Consider the following 19,662-nt stretch of genomic DNA (forward strand, 5'->3'; position numbering starts at 1 on the left):
TTGTTTTTTTAAGCGAGGCGGTGCAGCAGCTGCAGTCACAGAGTGGTGGCGTGGAAAGTGGAAATGTGACCTATTGGTTTAGAGCGGATAAAAGCACATTCCCCCTGACCTTTCCGCTTCATTACCCGCCATGATACCTCATAAAGTGAGCTGAACGCCGCGCTGCTCTCGCCTCACACCAGCTGCAGGGTTGGATCTCGCCTCAGCTTGTGTTCAGACCCGTAATAAAGAGTACATTCAGAGATATATGAAGATTATTTAATAAATGTTTGTTTTTGTTTTTAACCAGCTGCCCCCGAAGGCTAAAAGTACACTTTTAATAGATTTGGTATTTCATATGTATTTTTTTAATATCATGTGAGCTGTTCTGTTTTTGATTGATTCTTCTGCCCAGCTGCTGGGTTAAAATCCTCTCCCAGATGATTCCAGATGTGAAGTTTTATTCTGTATCTTTAAGGATCTTTTTCAGCTGGACATGAAGTGCTGTTTTAATTGATTTAATTAACTCTGGCGCCCTCTGCTGGTGTTCCATGTAAATTACAAGACACTGAGAAGTTAATGGAGGGGTCACTCTGGGGTCAGACTGTGATTTGGAGTTTATTAAACTGTAGTTTTAGAAAGCAGCTGATCTCAGAAGCGTTGTGTTGAATGTCTCAGGACGCTGATCACCTGACACTCGCTCATCGTCACCCTGCGTGTTCGGATCCGGCTTGTGTGACCTGATTCCAGGACCCAATTATTTGTCCAATGAATCCTCAGGTCTGATTGTTTTACTGCTCCGGATCGAGTCAAAGCCTCCCTGAGCTCCGATCATATTTACAACATGAATCTCTGCAACCGACCGAGAGAGCGAGCCTGAAACCGACCAATCAAAACGTCCTCAGAGGCAACTGTTACCCTCTTGGTTCTACATGGACATGAACCACTGACTGGATCCTGTAAATATCAACAAGCAGAGAAAAAGAACTGGAGACCAGAGAAAGCCTTTATTTTTGGTCTTTATTTGAGAGACAGGACAGCGGTCGAGTCAGGGAGAGAGAGAGAGGAGGATGACACGCAGGGAAGGAGCCACAGGTCAGAGGTCATCACATGTTGCGTTCCCTGAGATGGTTACAGGGGGAAAAGAGAAAGAAGGAAGACAATTTAAACAAAGGAACAACTCGGAGCAAGCTCGACACACACACACACACACACACACACACACACACACACACACACACACACACACACACACACACACACACACACACACACACACACACACACACACATACAGTCGACTGGCGTCCTCCTCTGCTGCTCGTTATACCTCTGATCACCAGGGCGTCACAGGTGAGCGAGAGAGAGAGTCAGTGATATTTAAAGGTAAAGATCACAGCAGGACCTTAAAGAAACATCCAATCAGAGATTCTTTACATAGACTTAGAGTAAAAAGAGCAGCACACCCCTTATCAGAGAAGTGTGTGTGTGTGTGTGTGTGTTTGTGTGTGTGTGTGTGTGTGTGTGTGTGTGTGTGTGTGTGTGTGTGTGTGTGTGTGTGTGTGTGTGTGTGTGTGTGTGTGTGTGTGTGTGTGTGTGTGTGTGTGTGTGTGTGTGTGTGTGTGTGTGTGTGTGTGTGTGTGTGTGTGTGTGTGTGTGTGTGTGTGTGTGTGTGTGTGTGTGTGTGTGTGTGTGTGTGTGTGTGTGTGTGTGTGTGTGTGTGTGTGTGTGTGTGTGTGTGTGTGTGTGTGTGTTCTCATTAACGACGCTGTACGGTGACGCCTTCCAGCGGGGATTACCTCACCGTGAGCCCACGCTCTCCCGCCGTGTGCAGTAATGAAGGAGACTGGAGGAAGGCCGCTTTCTACACTGCAGACGACAAAGCTCGACGTGACTGACTCACCAGAGGGAGAGAGAGGGAGAGAGAGGGAGACACACAGGGAGAGAGAGAGAGAGGGAGACACACAGGGAGAGAGAGAGAGAGGGAGACACACAGGGAGAGAGAGAGAGAGAGAGACGCTGAGGGTGGATCCGAAAGGCTGGCGGCCTGATCTTAAAAAGCCCACACACTGTGAAGACTGGACATGTCTGCCCAGGTGTGTCAGAGCCCCGCCCACCAGCGACCTGCAGGGACACAAACAGACAGCAGGCGTCGCATACGGACAGCAAACATTTAAAAATATCTGAAAAAGAGATTAAAAAGTAGGATTTTAAGAACGACCTTAAGTGAATGTAAAATCAGGAAAAGCTTGTGGAGCCGTTGAAAAGAGACTCAGCTGACCTGATGCCTCCCTTCGTGCACGCCAATAACTGTGGCGTGGAATCTTCCACTCGCTTTGCAGGAAGACAGTCGAGCAGAGAGGTTGTTTGTTGCCATGACAACAACGCACCTCGCCCTGCGCCTTGAGTAAGGTGGGGTGTGTCTCTGTGTTTTAGGGGCGTGGCCTTAACGAGTCTCTCGTTAAATACTTTTAAATTCCAGCCTTTGTTTGCTTTTCATCCTACAGTCAAAGACGATCCTCAGCTTCAGCCACTTCCAGTTGTCTGTCATGACTCAGCATTATCTTTAAATCTCCGTTGTCGTGGCGATGCGTCGAACCAAAACAATCGGTCTCGGTCGTGTCCCTGCTCGCTCTCTTTGGACACAAACGGATTATCACTGTTGTGGTTTTCAACTTAATCTACTCCGAGCAAACAATGACTCAGCAGTATTTCTTTGGGTTTTCTGCTCTTACAACCTGAGCTACTGTCTTTCACATGATGTCACACACTGAAGGACGAGAAAGCCTTCCTCCAGCTGCATGTTCACGAGAAGTTATCGCCTCAGTGGCCACCTGAACGCGTGTGAATCAGCGAGCAGACTGTGGAAAAGGTTTTCTAAATGTGTTCTGAGGGTGTCGAGGGACGTAAACGAAGATGGAGCTTTAAACTTGCATGGGATTGTCGGGGGGGGGGGGTCGATGATCCTGATATATCGGCTGTTATCTGTCGGAGGAGAGAAACACATTCATAGAGCTGATTACTGAAACACAAACGGAAACAGTTTGGTGACGATGCTTGTTGTGATCCATATAGTGTAATACTGACGGTCACTGGATGAGCTGATCGGGTCGCTGCTTCTTTCCTATCAGCTCTTCCTGCAGGTCAGGTGACTGGAAGCTTTGAATTCTGCAGCCGTGTTGAACAAGCTAACGAGCCGGGTCAGCTACAGTCTGTTAAAAAAAGCTGAACATAAGAAGCATGAACATAATCACCGCTCTGTTCATTGAATCATTCATGCATGAATATTATATACAGTTTTACCTCTTACTGTCTGCGTGGAAGGCAGAGTGAGATTCCAGCGGCTCGACTCCAGGTCTCTGCGGATGTTCAGATCCTGTGGAGATCAGGCAGAGAGAGCAGATCTTAGAAAGATCAATACTCCGTAGTGGATTTCCTATATCAACCACACAGAAATCCCACCATCTGTGACATATAGGTTGAGCGTATAAGTCACTGCTGGGTGGGATCCAATCCAATAAGTCGCTCTCCACGCCGTCTGTTCTTGTTGGGTTGGAAAAGGCTGCAGGCTGGGAGAGGGGCACGAGTGGAGCCGACAGGTGTGCACTTCTTTTTCTTTTTCCAGCAGGTAGCTGCTGCTCGTCTCCAGGTGTGCGTCTCGTATTTATGAAGGTTATCTGTAGACTTATTGTGGCACAAACAGACGTGAACAAAGAGGCGAGAGGTCTCTTAAGATGACTCCTACAGGAGGCAGAGCTCCAACGCTTCTGTGCTGATTAAAGATGAAATCTGTGGATAATAGACCAGGAGTCAATACTCTCTAGCTTTGTTAGCTTAGCATCGAGGCTGGTGGAAACGGTTAGCCTAGCTTGTACTGTGCGACTCGGTGTTGGTGTTACAGGCTGGTAACCACAATGAACACAGTGTAAGAACACAGCACACGTCCCTGTGAGAACGTTTCTGAGCAGTAACAACAAAGTCCAACATTTGTTGATTAACAGGGAGGGTGTGATCCGACCGCCCTGCTCCATCCCTGTTACACCAGATATCATCAGTGTTATCATTTAATGTAGACACACTGTGGACTTAAACACGTCACTGTAGTCCAGAGAGCCTCGTGTCCCTGTGCTCAGTAAAGTGCAGAGTCATCAGAATATCTGAAAAGATCCTTCCAGTAACTGCTTAAAGAGAAGACGGCGGCGGCACGCTCTTGTGCAGCGAGGCTGTGCTGAAGCTTCTCTGACAACAATGCAGCAGCCAGTATGTCCTCCTTCTAACTTTAGATTCTGCTCCTGAATGCTCTGGATCTGATTGGACCAGAGAAGGTAGGCGGGGCTTTGAAGGCCGTTTTGGACGCCCCTGGGTTTGCCAGATATGAGAGCAGTTATCAGGTGAACAGGTGTTGCAGCGATGGAAGCGGGCAGTGGAACTGCTTCAGATAGAAGTGATTGTACCCGAGCTAAAAAGCCTCTGCATGTTTCTAATAAGCTCCAGCAGCAGAAAGCTGCTCAAACTAGGATCAATGTTGGAGATGAAACATGGAGAGAGGTTAGAACGCAGAAAGCTTTACAGACCCATGCAGAGCTGGCTAAACACTGAAGCTACAGTGTCCACCACATGCAGAGCTGGCTAAACACTGAAGCTACAGTGTCCACCACATGCAGAGCTGGCTAAACACTGAAGCTACAGTGTCTCTACATGCAGAGCTGGCTAAACACTGAAGCTACAGTGTCTCTACATGCAGAGCTGGCTAAACACTGAAGCTACAGTGTCCACCACATGCAGAGCTGGCTAAACACTGAAGCTACAGTGTCTCTACATGCAGAGCTGGCTAAACACTGAAGCTACAGTGTCCACCACATGCAGAGCTGGCTAAACACTGAAGCTACAGTGTCCACCACATGCAGAGCTGTATGAGAGGAGGGGGGGGAGACAGCTCTCTGTGATGATTAGAGTTTAGACTGCAGTACTCATTTTAAACACTAGGGGGCTGAGTTACAGACTGCTCCTTTAATCCTAAGCAGTGAATGTGCTCGAGCAGTAAATGCTACACTGGATAGCGTCGAGCGAAGTGACTTTGCCTCCATCTTTAAAACTGCATGAAACCAAACACCGGTTTGAACATTAAATCAAATCTGAAAGTGTTTGGAGTTGTTTCCTCTTCACTCTGCGCTGCAGGATCGTCTCCACGTTATTTGAAAGTTTGGAATTATTCGACGCAGAATCCGATTAAAACCACATTAAAGAAATCTTTAAGCTAAGTTGTACTTTTGGTTCTTTTAGCGTCGGACTCGAACCCACGGCCCTTTGCTATAAGGACACAAGTGACATAACCGCTAGGCTAAACTGCGTCCCAATCTCAAACATGCAATCTTATCTAACAGAGCTGTGTTTGATTTCTGTCGGGGAGAAGAGTCGTGCATGTCCAGAGGTTAGAAACTCTTCTGTGGTGGATCTGTGACTCTCTGACTCTGAGCAGCTTTCAAACCACCACAGATCGTACGAGAGGGAGACACTTTTACAATCCATCTACGACATTTTGTAATTCACCCTGCGTGTGAAAAAAGAAAGGGAACCAAACCAAAACAAACAGAAGGTGCCGGGTGTAATTTTCTGACTGAAGCTGGAGCCTGGGAAACGGTTGGAGCTGGCTTTTCCTCAGACTCAGACGCTGGCGGTCTGACAGCGAGCCAGCAGAGGTAAACGTCAATTAAGGCGTTACAGTAGATGACAGGCTGAAAGAAAACAGAGCTGAGAGATGCCATCTGGGGCCGACTGTGTAAACTGAAGGTGTCTGAACACGATGCTGCAGAAGCGGCTAAAAGTTGTCAGGTGAACATGAAGAGGCATGAAGAACGCCCTGCACGCTTCTTATTCTACACTCAGTCTTTCTGCATGGCACGATTTTAGAAAGTTACATTTGGTTTCTCGAGCTTTACTGAAAATGAGACCTGGTCATGCAGCCAGCATGCATTTGATGGCTTTAGTCAGTTTAGCATAGTTAGCTTTGATGCTAAAGGATGACTCTCTCAGAGCTGTGAGAAGGTCAGAGAGCTCCGACTGAGCGTCGTGGACTGATTTAGGTGTTTGGTGTCTTTTCTTCTTTCTGGTTTTTGTTGAATTATTATAAGTAGAGGCCGATGAGAGCAAAAAAAACAAAGCTTTAAAACACCTCGAACATGTTCAGTTTTGGTCTTAGCTGCTCCAGATCGCGACCTACGCTGAGCGACCTCAAGGTTTCAGCGGTGAAAAAACAAGCAAGCAGGTGAAGTGCATTCAAAGAAATATTCTAATGAATGTCTGCTGTGATTCCTGGCAGATCATTTCCATCCTCTCTTGTCCCTCCTCCACTATTTCAAGGTCCATGAGAGCCGTGCTACTGATCTTTTTCAGCATGCTTAATGTGTAGAAATTGATTTGGAGAGAAAACATCTGAGATGTGTGTTTAGTTTTCATCTTTTTTTTTAATAGAACTTCAGAGAGCAGGAAGTGTGTGCGTCATGAAATTCTCCCTGGTTATCTGCTTTCACACGCTCTGGCCAGCCGCACAGCAGCGAGCCCCCACAGTCACAGGGGTGGATACACACACACGCACGGAGAGAGCTACACACACACCGAGCAATCAAAGGCCGCACATGCAAACAAAGGAGTGCACGTCGACTGTCTCACACACGCAGACAGACGTGTGTTTCATTCTGCAGCGTGCAGACATGTAACATGTTGCTGATTTAAAGACTTACACCATGAATGTTTGGTCGTGTTGGCAGATAAAAAAGCCAACCAGGGAGGATGAATGTGGCCTTACTGTCAGCCTTGGATGGACAGCGTGCTGTCTTGTTATGGAGAACTTCTCCCGGGGCCTTAGGTGAGGGTGAGAATGTGTGAGGTCACACCATGTGACCTTTAGCTGAAGCCGCTGGGCTGCCATTGGTCCAGAGCCAAACCCCTAAACCCTCAAGCACCCTCCTCCCCCAGACACACAGCCCCCCCCCCTCCCCCCCTCATGGTGCAGAGTGCTGAGACCTGTGTATCTGTGCTGTTTCTTATTTCAAATATAACAAAGAATTGAGTCTCTTCTGCTTCAGAAACTCAAATTCAAATATGAAACACAACACTTGAGAACTTACATGTTAAAGGTGTTTATGTGGATATATATATATATATAAAGTGTGTTTATATCTATTTCCATCAATATGTTTTCTTTTTTTACTCTACAGACTGCAGGCCATCCCGACCCTTTTCTCTTTTTACCCAGTCAAATGAAACTGGACTTCCACTCTCGAGTCAAACTCAAAAAGCTGCTTTTCTTCAGCCCTGCTGTGATTTAATCTGAGCCTGTTGCATCACTGACCACTTTAAAATATACTATTGATCAGCGCCCCCCCCCCATGCATGCTCTCAAACATCTGAAATCTGCAGTGCTCATTTCATTCACACTAACACACACCTTACAAAAACACAGCTGTGATTGAAAAGAGAAAAGAAATGCTTGTTTTTAAGGAGCTGAAGATCAGAAAGTTCTATCCTCTTGTAGATTGTGTATTTATGTCAGAAGTGTATCTTCTGTTGCAAATTAATTTAGATGCATACATGCAATTTAACTGCTTGAATATCCAACCCTCTAAACATTCTGTTTCCTTCACACTTTGTGTTTTTCTTTACAAAGAAGTCAAGAAACATAAAAAACGTTTTTTTTTCATCAAATACAATAACTGAATTTCAGGCCTCATTAATGTATAATTAGGAAACACAGCACCTGATGTATTTCATGCAGGATTATTATTTCCAGGTTGGTCCAAAGCCGACGCGCGGAGCCGGTTAATTATGCAGATCGGAGGTGGAACGCTTCGTGTTTGGATATTTGCTCTTCCTCGCTTTGTGTTTGAATTCCCGGCGGAGTGGATGTGCTGCATGTGTTTCTGCACATGGGATTTTTTTTTTTTTTTGGTTTAGTTTTAATCATCTAGCGGAACAAATCTCACATTAAGATGTAACAGTGTGTTTTATGTGTCCGAAAATGGATGCAATGAATAATAGGATTTTGGCTTGAAAACAAATCCGAGATTGATAATTGTATCTGTGTTGCAACATGAACTCTGCTGCATGCTTTATTATGCATGTTTGTCAGATGTTATTATGCATGCCTGTGCTTGGGAAGCGTGTACTTTTAGACTCTAAAATAGGTTTGGTTTGACGCATGTCTAAATTTACCTTTCAGCCAAAACGTGAGCAGAATTTGAGCAGCCGTGGTGCAAAAATAAAAAAGTTATTTTGTTGTTTTTCTCAGCAGAAAAATTAAAATAAAATAAGAGGAAACATGCAGCTTCAAGTCAAATGTTTTCTGTCCCATGAACACTTGAATGAGCTCTTACCTTGTAGAGGAAGGAGAGGCCAGAGGTGTGTAGTCCTGTATTTGCTCTTCTCCAGCTCGGCTCCTCATCCTCTGCGCACGTGCTCATTGTGAAGATGTGTATTGAGGCTGCAGACTTTGCGTATTCGCCTAAAAGCAGCAGCCGAAGCTTATCCTCCCTGTCAGCTGATTATTACCCCGCGTTACAGACTCCATCAGAAGGTGACGCTCGTGCAACAAAAGGACTCTCGTGCGTTGCTTTTTTTTTTGAATGAGGGAAATCTAATTGTGGAGGGTCGAGGAGGTCAGCTCACCAAATCAGATGTGTTTCTCTTGTCTTTGTTCTGGAGGAGTTTTTATAAAAACAACACTTGGGACTAACTGTGATTTATTTCTCCTCATAATAATCCCCACGAGGGATGACCTAAAGCCTCTTTAAGCATGACATCACAACTTCAATCAGCTCTTTGAGCAGGCGGCCATATTTGATAGAATATTCTTCAGTCTAATTGTAAGAAGGGAATTAAATGGAAGACAAAAAAATAAATAATAATAATTGTCAAAATGTTGTTTAAATATGAGACTCTAAATCCTCTTTTCTCTTGAATTCTCTCCATTTGTTCACGGAGTGTTGTGGAGGCTTCTCCTCCCTGCCTGCAGCCGTGAAGCAGCTCTCGTCTCCCGCCTTCTCTCTCGTCCTGCAGCCCGCCTCTCGGCCCACATACCTCTGCATGTGTGATTCATAGTTTCCCTACACCGTAGCTTTGTTTTGATACGGTGGATTTACCCAATATAAAGCAATGCCCTTTGCAACAAAAAGAAAAAGAAGCAGAGCAGGTTATAAAAGGAAAACAAAAAGCCGAGGTAAAGGTGCGCGTGCGTAAAGGTGCTTCACATGTCTGGCACAATACGGAGAGCTTTAAAAAATATTGGACATACCTCTAACAAAAACAAACTTTTATGAGTTAATCAGATTTAATTTTCAGCTGATTTTGGCTAATTGAAGATTCAAATATATATTCGGATGAATGCACGTTTTAAACTACTTAAATTCATTCATATTTTCAAGTGGCTCGTTTCCAAATAATCCCCCCTCATAGGTCTGGGATGAAATCCCATCCTATTGGACTCATGTCACTGTTGTGTGGTCCAGCTCGTGTTTGTGGATTCCCGTGTTATTTCAAGGCTGAGTGAGCAGCCGAGGCTGTGAGAGCAGCAGACATGTATTCAGCAGTTAATCTGACGGAGCATCTCGGCGCTCGCGCGATGTGTATTGGAGCGGCCCATTGTTTCCCTCTATAGATTAGAGCGCACATAATCGAAAGGCTATAGACAGCCTGTCATTACTTTACACACCTAACACAAAGATTCAATAAGAGTCCCCCAGCACAAGAGTGTTTTCAACAATATATTTACTTCCATTAAATAAAACACAATAGTTTTTTTGGATGTTGGAAAAGAAAAAAAAAACCATAATTCCGTACCAAATAGTATACACAGAGCAAAACCAAAGAATCTGTCGCAGGAACATTGTTGATGCTGCTTCTTTCTTTTTCTTTTTTTTTTTTTTTTTAAATCCAGAATTGCTATTCTAAATCGATATTCACACAGACATTAATAATAAATTTATAATATGTTAGAAACACACAACTGGTGCGTTTTAGTATTTACATTCCCTTTTTGTTTGCAAGCAAAACATGATTCCTTTTTAGGGTTTTTTTTTTAGTCGTCTTCTTCCACATGCGTTGATCAGTCGGACCTGGAGGGCTGTAAGCGCATTCGCCTCCACGAAACAGGAGATGAGAAGTCAAATATATATACAACCTTTTTTTTTTTCAGTCAACAATGAACGTCCAAAATCCACCAGAGAAAGTCCAAATACCCTCATGACAAGCTTTGAAGAATCAGGTCGTGCTTTTCTTTTTTCGGACTGTGAAGCAGGCCTGCCCTCATCAGCAACAACAAAAAATATAGAAACCAAAAAAATCTCCCGTTTCACTTGGTTGGACTCCGAGCTGGAGTGGAGCTTGCTTCAGTGGTTCAGTCTTCTATAGTGCCCTTGTTTAGTTTTTTTTTTTTTTTTTTTTTTTTTTGAAAAATGAAGAAGTAGTTGTAGTAGTCTCTTGTTCCTGTGGCCGGCTGCTTTTCATTATCCACACACTGCAAAAAATGACCACCACAACAAACCGTCCCGACTCTACACCGACCTCCACATTAATTTTCTATTTACTCTCAAATTAACAACTTGCTGCTTTGGAATAATCTCACTTTTTTTCTTGGCACGTTTGATCATTTTTATAGAACAAGTGGCTTTATTTTGAAATAATGCAAATCACACTCTTCAAAAAAAATGCCAGATGATCAGGAAATGTCCCAAACTGCCTGAAAAAAAAAGACAGTTATCTCCCGAGCAGACTTCCAGCAGAGAGAAAATAACACTCCGCGCCTTTAGCAGTCCCTAATGACGTGTTAAAGTGGTGCTTTTTTTGCAGTGCAGGTCGGTATTAGACTGGTCTGTCCACGGCGTACTGGCAGGCGCTCAGATTAGTGGCCGGATTCTGCACACTAGCGTATCCAAAACTCGAGTGCTGCTTGGCTTTCAGTCTCAGGCTGGCCAGGCTGGAGTTACAAGTGTCCCTGTACACGTAAGGAGGGGTCGGAGGCGCGTAGGGGCACGTCGGCGTGGGCACCCCCGAGTTGAGGGACGGGTTACTGAGGTTGTTCAAGTTATTGAGGCTGTTGAGGCTGGAGCCCGGCACGCCCGTCACCGCCGAGGGCACCATGCTGGACGTCATGGAGGATATAGAGTTGGGCGGCGAGAACATGGTCTGCGAGGACAAGGGGTTGACATTCATGGAGTTGAAGAAGGGGAAGCTTTTGGTGGATAAAGAGGCCGACGTGAGGCCCTTGGCGGCCCAGTTGTTGTACGTGTAGCTGGGGTACATGTCCTCGTAGGGCTGCATGAGTCCATTGAACTGCGGGCCGAAGCCGTTCTTACACAGCTCGGCTTGTTGGTTTCTTTCCCGTTTCCTCCACTTGGCTCTCCGGTTCTTGAACCAAACCTAAAACAGAGCAACAATAAAAAAGGTTAGAACATTAGTACGCCATTTTTTTTTTACATTCGTGCAGGGCATATTCTAGACAGTTATTTATTTTGACATGATGCACGCTATTTTATGAATTGAAAGTTGAATTTAAAGGACACGCAGAATTAAACAATAAATTCTAATAATTTAAACTGGTGTTAATATGTCTGTGTTCGTGTCCGCGCTTTGATTCCGTGTTTATCTCGGCAGAATACACACCGTGCTGCTGTCACTGCACCGTGTTGAAGTGGACAGGATGTGTATTCCTCTGCGCGCTGACCTTAATCACACAACACCAAAATACAAGCTTTGCACCTCTTTCACACGGCCAGCAGAACACGACTGGTATCTGCCACCAATACATGTACACATGTGCCTCCACTGTTAACCACCTAATAATGTCTAATTACAGAGAATAAAGGGTTAATTTCTGTCCTAGTTTACGACACAATTACTGAAAAGATTAGAATGTGCCGAGGGACACAAAATAGCTGAAGCTGTTTGTTTTGCATTATGTGCAGAGGATTAGAATTATTTTTAGCCTAAAAGATAAACACATTGAATCTAATGAAATCCAGCTCGTTTATTTGAACAGGGCTCTGGCTATTTGTTTTGCAGCTACACAGTGTGTCAAACATTATTTTAAGGGAAGTCCGAGCCGCGCGTAAAGTTTGCGTCGGTGCGTAATCATGTGAAGGTAGAAGGTATTTGTCGGTTAGCCGGACAGTTTTGACCCCGAATACAACACAGGACGTGTTTTTGAATGCACCCTGGGGAGGACTCACCCTGACCCGGGCCTCTGTGAGGTTGGTCCACACGGCTATCTCCTCCCTCGTGCTCATGTCCGGATAGCGGTTCCTCTGGAAAGTGGCCTCCAGTTCCTGCAGCTGTTGGCTGGTGAAGTGAGTCCTCTGCCGCCGCTGCCGCTTCTTTTTGGACGGGTCATCCGATGAGTCGTCGTTTTTATTCTGGACTTTTTCTTTTTCTGTCAAGAGGAGAGAAACGGGTTAGAGTCGGGGTCAGACAGATGAGCTGCTGATGGAGGGATTTGATTTGAAATAAGACAAATATGCTTTTCATGATTTTAAAATGTTCCTCTCCTTTTATTTTCGGGGATTATAATTGACCCTTTGATTTCATCTGACGCCGAGGATATGAGCAAATACCGAACTAATTCCAGTTGACACAAGACAAGCTGTCATTCATTTACATAACACAGAAACTTTTCACTCCCTCACCACACACGAGCCGCTGTCAAAACGAATTATCTGGGCGTAAAATAACAGCTGAAATCGCCGATTTTCATGTTGGTAAAAGTCCCAGCACGCCAATTAATCAGAGCCTCTTTTTTTTTTTTTTTTTGTTGGACATATAGAGGACAGCTGCGGGTTCGCTTTCTGGGAACATCTGCCCCCGCGCGGTTCTTACCGACTGACTCCGGGCTGGATGTGTCCGACACCGTGTGCACCTCTAACCGGTGTTTCGAGTCCACTGTCCGCTGCAGCGGCTGTAAAGTGGAGGCCATCGCCAGAGCCGTGTGGTGCGTCGAGACGAGTTTATTCCCTGAGAGGTGGTGATGGTCTATGTTTAAAGGATCCCTCATAGAGTTCATGGGTAACAGATCGCACAACTGTCTGTCAAAAGCAGATAAAAGTCCTCTGTAGCGCAGCGAGGATTGGTGGAAAGTCCGTGTGCGGAATGTGTTCAGTTGTCCAAAAACGGCGCACAGCTGAGCGCTTCCTCCTGCGGCTCCTTCTCTCTGCCTGGACTGGAAAACGCTTTAAAATAGAGCAGAGAGCGCTGCCATAGCATCGGCTGTAAACAGCGGCTACCTCGGCTGACTATCAGAGTGACAAGGACAGGTAGGTGATATTAGATCCAGAGGCATACACACACTACACAGCTCTCTCTTCATTTCAGCTGTTGCCTGCTCTGCTGCGCCTCTCTCCACGTCACCGCGCTGCGCCCGCCCATATTCTCTCTGACAGGCACATCCATGTGGATATGACTGTGGGAGCAGCCAACCGGAGCCTGCAGAAACGAGATATGTGTGCCAATTTGTTTATGCCGGCACTGGCGCTTGTTTTTTTTCTCTTCCAAATAAAAGCATGTAAAGAGAGAAGGGACGCACGGTGTACCCGCGGCGCTCCGAGCTGAGGTGGCGCAGCAGCCCAAGACCAAATAAAAATGAAAATAACACAGTTTGGCCTCATTTTATGAGATGGGTCCAGTGGCCCAGTAAAACGATGCCGTTCTATTGATACCCCGGCTGAGCAGCCTGCTCGTAGTCTCTGTCACCGCAGTTTACTCAGGGACTCAATGTGGATAAAGCGAGCCACCGAGCGGATTGTATTGAAAGAAATATGCACAGTGCAAACACGAGCCCCGCACTACAGCTCAGACTCTCTGAAAGAAAGCACATTCAAGGAAGAAGAATAAAAAAAAAGGAAGGATGTGCCAACCTGCTCTGAAAGTGTCTGTGCGCACTTGTCAACTGACGCTAACTGCCAGACATGTGCAGTATGTTAAAAGGGGCACGCAGTGCTGTTTGCGCAGCGCGTGCACGCAGAACCAACACTGTCACATATTAAGTCAAGATGGTGAAGTACGAGGAGTCAAAAAGGCCGTGAAATTACAAAAAGTGCAAAACAAGCACTGAGAAATAGAATTTATGCTCTCGGCTCATCGGAATATAAGGAACTATTTTTTTTAATGCATTTTCATCTTTAGGTCCAAAAAACACGACCCAACTTAAGTGGTTTACTATCCCAAAGATCCGTGCAGGCAGCCCGGTCAGTCACAGGAGCCTCCTGATCTCCGCAGAGTTAAGGTTCCATTAAATCAAGACTCGGTTTGTTGACGGCGGATTACTTCCTCTGGGTGCTTAAATGGATCTCCCTCCGCACTTTTCCTTTGGACCCCTCACGCAGCTCTCCTCTGCTGTTTTTTTTTAATCTGATAAGACTCTCATTTGCCTAAGAATTTCTGGAGAAGGACTTTTAATGAGTTTGAGCACATTTTTTTTAACCTTTAATTCCCCAAAGATTTTCTGAAGCGTCGAGGCAAAGTGAACACGTCTAATCAAACAAACGCGAGTTTAATGTTCAGGGCGGGAGACTGAGGGTGGAGCCATGTCAGAGGGGGAACAGGTGATTGATGGACAGGTGGGAGGAAAAGCGCGCGCCAATGGGTGCGATTAGGATGTCAAAAAAAAAAGACTTAAAATGTTGAAGATATTCAGGGCAAATGTATGAACGGAATTGTTTCAAAGCAACACCTTCATCCTCACCAACGTCTTCATCATTTAATCACACACTTCCCATGTGCACGTGTCCAGCAGGACACCCCACTCAGCCAGCACATTTGGACTTGGCGATGTTAAGAAGTTACTGGGCTAATCCCGTGAAAGCCCCGGATATATAAATACCAGCAGATCAACCATAGAGTGTATGCAACACACACACACACACACACACACACACACACACACACACACACACACACACACACACACACACACACACACACACACACGGAGCAGTAAAACCTTGTTTGGATAATTCAGTGAAGATGATGCTCGTTCACTCGTTACGTCACAATAAAAGTATTCTTGTCTTGAATAGACGATCTTTGACGGGTTAACAACACAAGCACGGATCGGCTGTATAATCTTTTTGGAAAATATCCTACAAATATTCCTCCTTCACTAAAAATGTCATCTTTATAAAACAGTGATTAGCATCAGAAGGTGCTATGTGTGTGTGTGTGTGTGTGTGTGTGTGTGTGTGTGTGTGTGTAGCCCTGCTGCTCCTTTCTTCCTGCTGCCTTATTGTCACACTAAACTTGAAGTGGATTATCTCTTTCCTCTTCATTTCTGCCTTCTGAATGCTTTATCTCTCCTCTGCGGATTACTGCGCGCAATAGGCCTCCGCCATAGAGGGCCATTAATTAGCAATTCAGTCAATATAGGGGGGAGACGACAAGGCTTTTTACATAGGATTAAGGAGACATCAGATTCCTCCATTAGTGTATTCCTGCTCACGGATGGGCTTTCATTATACTTTGAGTTTTCCCCGGAGTCAATCCAACAAGCGCTGCATATATTAGAGCAGCAGCAGTGCGCACTGTCTATTTCTTATCATCTTCTTATTCTTAATCAATGGTCGTTCACACGCTGCCCTCTGTCACTGAGGCGCGTCGATGGCGGCTAAACGAAGCAGAATGAGCGCTATTGGTTCTTCATTTAACATCCTAACTGGACCTGATGTCGTTTGCACACAATATTGAAGAATAATTAATAAATCCCCCTCTCTGTGTCTGATGGGGAACAGGTCTCCAGCTGCTGTGTCGAGGGGTTATTTCTAAATGTTAAAAACAAAAAAATCCCCTCACTGAATGCAGTAAAAATGAGAGATGTATCAGATGCCTGTCATGGCTCTGCAAACCCACATGCGACCGCCAGGTGTCTCTCTAACACAGCCTGATGAAGCTGCAGCTCGAGAGGCCGAGGTATCCGAGCTGAACGTTTCTGAAGCAGAGCAGAGAAATCCACTTCTAAACTGCAGACACGAGCTGATGCCATGTTTACACCTCGCTGTCTCAACACATTCTCTCATTTTAGTCTTTTGGAATTAAAGATGTAAAACTGGTTTAAATCTCAGGTGAATGAAGGATCAACTCTTATATTTAAAGTGTTAGATTATTGTTCAGGCCTCCTTTAAAAATATAATTCATTACAAAAAAAAGTTCTTAAATAATAAGAAAGAAGGGACTGTGCATGATCATTTAAATAATGACTGGCATTTATATTTGTGCTCAGTTGAATAGATAATGAATATATTATGTTATTTTCTCTAATCTCGTCAAATAAATGTGTGGGCTCCTAAATGAGCTCGCGCGCCTCTCGTGCTCACCTATCTGTGCGCAGGTGGTGGCCAGTTTACGGCAGTGGGAGTCCATTCTGGTAATCTGAGGAAACTGCTTCTGTAAAAAAAAAAGACAAAAGAGGGTAAATGAACCTTACAGAGCAGTAAACAATGACCCCCCCCGTGAAGACCTCAGCAGGACTCTACTCACAGTCCATCATGAGACCAACAGGAACAGACAGGAAGTGCTGCATTCAAGGAAATCAGAAACGCTCGTTGTCTTAAAGTGTTTTCTAATGTGTGAAAACTTTAATTTGACATTAAACGCGTGGAAAGCGCATGCGCAGAGATGATGCTATAATTAAGAATAAACGCTTTAATGAAATTGGAGATGTGAGCTGCGCTTCACTGAAATGACTCGAGCTTTAATCATTTATTGGGTCTGATTGAAGCTTCACAGATTTATTTTCCTCCCAAAAATAAATAAGTTTATTTTATAAATGTATTTATTTTACGTTTCATGTTAAAGAGACTCAGAAAAGGACTTAAAAATGTAAACTGCATTTTAAGAGAAGGTAAATGAATATAGAAAATACATGACGCACGTGTCACCTGATTTCTGACAAATGCGCGTTTTTAAAAATGACACGTATGCACGTCATGTTTTCTTCTATTTTGATGAGTGTGTGTTTGTGTGTGTGTGTGTGTGTCTGGCTCGGCTCGGCTCGGCCCGGCCCGGTCCTGGTGTTGTGCAGCAGTCTGCAGCAGTGAGGAGTTGCAGTGATTCCGTGGGTAAAATCACGGGATTAGACTCTGATTGAGATGTCTGTCGGTGGGATATTACAAAATTCATTATCGCAGCCCTTCGACTACCTCGATATGAAGTTACACAGATGGGCTTTTATTAGTCCAGGCTCACACTGTTTGCTTATGATAATTCAAGTCGGGGGGAATTTGCATGCAGTCATGCTGTTAAGCATTTTCCCTCACTTCCTCCCTTCGACATGCTCGAACATCATGCGCGAGCCTTTCTCTTCTTCTGTCTTTTCAAACATGCACATATATTGAAGGTTAAGTTTTCCGCCATGTACCTGCACAACCTTTCTCTCCCCCCTCCCTCCCCTGCACCCACACAGCAAAATGAAAAAGTGGGGGGGTCATGCTGTAAGGTGGGAGGTTATTGCACGCGGCCCCGTGTTATCTAATCAGTCAGATTTAATGAGGGGGGAGGGGGGGCAATATTTGGGGCAATATTTGGGGCAATATTTCAACTGTCTGCTCCACGGGGCCTCTGAAATGTTTCCCGCTCCTCGTGATGCTCTTCACTCTGTTTTATCCTGTCAGATATCAACACACAGGATTTTACATGAGTTTATTTAATTGTGAATATTTTTTAGTGAAAATGTTTTTCGATCTGTGGAAAAAAAATGTGTTGGAAAAATGCCTGATGAAAAAAATACATCATGTGTGAATAATAAATGAAAATAAGTTTTAGCCTAAAAATATGTGTTGACCCTTTTCGGTTTTTTTGGTTTTAAAAACAAAACAAAACAAGTGTACCTTTAATTTAAATGAATAAACCCGTTACACACGCTGAGTATTATAAATAAATATTTCTTGTAATAATAATAATAATTAAAATAATTATAAGATTAGTTTGTGATTATGTTGTGCTGGTGTTTTGGTGGTCATTAAAAAAATAATTTAATTTGTAATCATATTTTTTGAACTTGTTTAATGTGGACTCGATAGAAGCGGTTTGAAAAATGAATTGATTTGACTGATTCGTGTTATTAGTGATGTACATCCCGTTCATCCAGTCTTCGTCACTGCACGGACGCCTCGCGCGCGTTCACCACCAACAGTTGACGCGAGACGGTGACTCACGTGGCACGAGGCCCGGTGCAGACAGAAAGCTGGCAGCGGCCTCACGCCGGCTTTACTTGTGAAATTAACACAGTAGAGCACGAGACTGCAGCCTTTACCTCCACCATATGCTCCTGTATTCTTTAAAGGCGCGAGACCGTGAACCTCGCCTCTTCTTCTTCTTCTTCTTTTTTTTTAATGTACAGATTTGTTTTTCTCTTATTGAATTACGCAGGATGCAGGGTTGAAGTCACGTCACTCAGTGTTTATTACCTCGGTTGTCTTTTTTAAATTTTGGGTGGTAGAACATTTTATTATTATTTTAAGTTAAGATCTTAAAATTTGCCATCACTTGGATGCTTTTATTCTAACGTGTTGAATTTAAAGCTGAAAGACGTCATTTAAAGGCAAAAATAAAGCTGACAAGCTGCGTGGATAAAACTGTAAAATCCCCCCGATGTGTCACATTTCAGATTCTTCAGTGTTTGGATGATTCTGCCTGTTTTCAGCTCCATCACCGCTAACGAAAGGCTGCATCACCATCATCATCATCCTCCTGCTCCGCCGACCTGTGAGGCGAACCCTGCCCTCACATCACTCCACGCTCCTTTATGTTACAGCCACGGCTTTGAACGCACCACGCAGCCAGAAAAACATAAAACACAAGGTGGAACAAATTCCTCCTCTCGCATGAACTCACATCTCACTTTGATTGTGTGCGTGGAGCGCCTCTGCTCCTCTGCTGCACTTACCAGTTGTTGACACCGGTGGGGTTTGATTTTTCCAAGCCGTCGGCGTTTTATTTTTTTTTTCTTCTTTCTGCAGCGAAGAGATAAAATCCCACTCGGACCCCAGCAGATGTGTTCACGGGACAATTCGTGGAAACTTCAAAGTCCGGGTAACGCTGAAAGTTCAAGCTTCTGTCCGGAAATGTGCAGCGTTTCTTGGATGTAGCTCCCCCGGCTACGTTATCCTCCCAAAACAAGGCAGGAGGCGCAGAGCTACCTTTTAGGTGACTTTCATGAATGCGCATAAATAAGCATCTATTGACGGTGTGCGGAGAAGGAGCGAAGGAGGCGCGTTCATCCGAGTCTCCCCTTGGTTCGTCCTCTTCTGTCTTCCTCAACTTTTCCCCCCTTCAAAGACGCTCCAAGAGTGGCGCATTTTTTTTCTCCGTCTTTTGAGCTCATAGAGGGACCCTGAGCGCGCGCGCGCGCGTCTGTGTGTGTGCGCGCGCGTGTGTGTGCTCTTAAAGGGGTGTGTTTGTGTATATATGCCTGTGAAGTCTGAAGCAGAGGGCGAACTTCGAGGCTCTCAACTTTCAACAACAATCAAAGAAAGACCAAAAAAAAAATCAGGAGGACATCTTTAAAAAGCGCGAGCACGTGAAGAGAAACCAAACAGTGCTCGTCCTCTTGGCCCGCCTCTGCACTTCTACTGTACACTGCTACAGCCAACGGATCCAACGTTGGATGTGCAGGCATGCAAAACATAGAACGATTAAATTTGCCTAAAC

At 44.7% G+C, this 19,662-nt stretch overlaps 2 protein-coding genes across 3 annotated transcripts in view; one reads left to right on the forward strand and one right to left on the reverse strand.

Annotated features, from left to right (window-relative positions):
- Positions 1–19,662, forward strand: part of LOC306829402 (uncharacterized protein) — a gene marked incomplete at its 3' end in the record, with an annotated part of 99,290 nt that overhangs the window by 4,024 nt on the left and 75,604 nt on the right. The window lies entirely within an intron of this gene.
- Positions 9,873–19,345, reverse strand: pitx2 (paired-like homeodomain 2). Of its 2 annotated transcripts, XM_079352060.1 has the most exons (4): positions 18,899–19,345; positions 16,329–16,398; positions 12,201–12,400; positions 9,873–11,391 (listed from the first exon to the last, which is right to left on the reverse strand). In XM_079352060.1, exons 2-4 carry the CDS (start codon positions 16,372–16,374, stop codon positions 10,834–10,836), a joined length of 804 nt encoding a protein of 267 aa, XP_079208186.1. In that variant the 5' UTR covers positions 16,375–16,398; positions 18,899–19,345; the 3' UTR covers positions 9,873–10,833. The 2 variants fall into 2 exon arrangements, with proteins under 2 accessions (XP_079208186.1, XP_079208185.1); XM_079352059.1 differs by lacking the exons at positions 16,329–16,398; positions 18,899–19,345 and adding an exon at positions 12,844–13,445.

This window comes from Symphodus melops (assembly GCF_947650265.1).
Source record: "Symphodus melops genome assembly, chromosome: 9".
Classification (NCBI taxonomy): Eukaryota; Metazoa; Chordata; class Actinopteri; order Labriformes; family Labridae; genus Symphodus; species Symphodus melops.

Coding starts and splice junctions, on each gene's coding strand:
- pitx2 (XM_079352059.1), bottom strand. CDS start 13,027: ATGAACTCTATGAGGGATCCTTTAAACATAGACCATCACCACCTCTCA. Junction 12,401..12,843: donor ATCCAGCCCGGAGTCAGTCG/GTAAGAACCGCG, acceptor TCCTCTTGACAG/AAAAAGAAAAAGTCCAGAAT. Junction 11,392..12,200: donor TCACAGAGGCCCGGGTCAGG/GTGAGTCCTCCC, acceptor GCTCTGTTTTAG/GTTTGGTTCAAGAACCGGAG.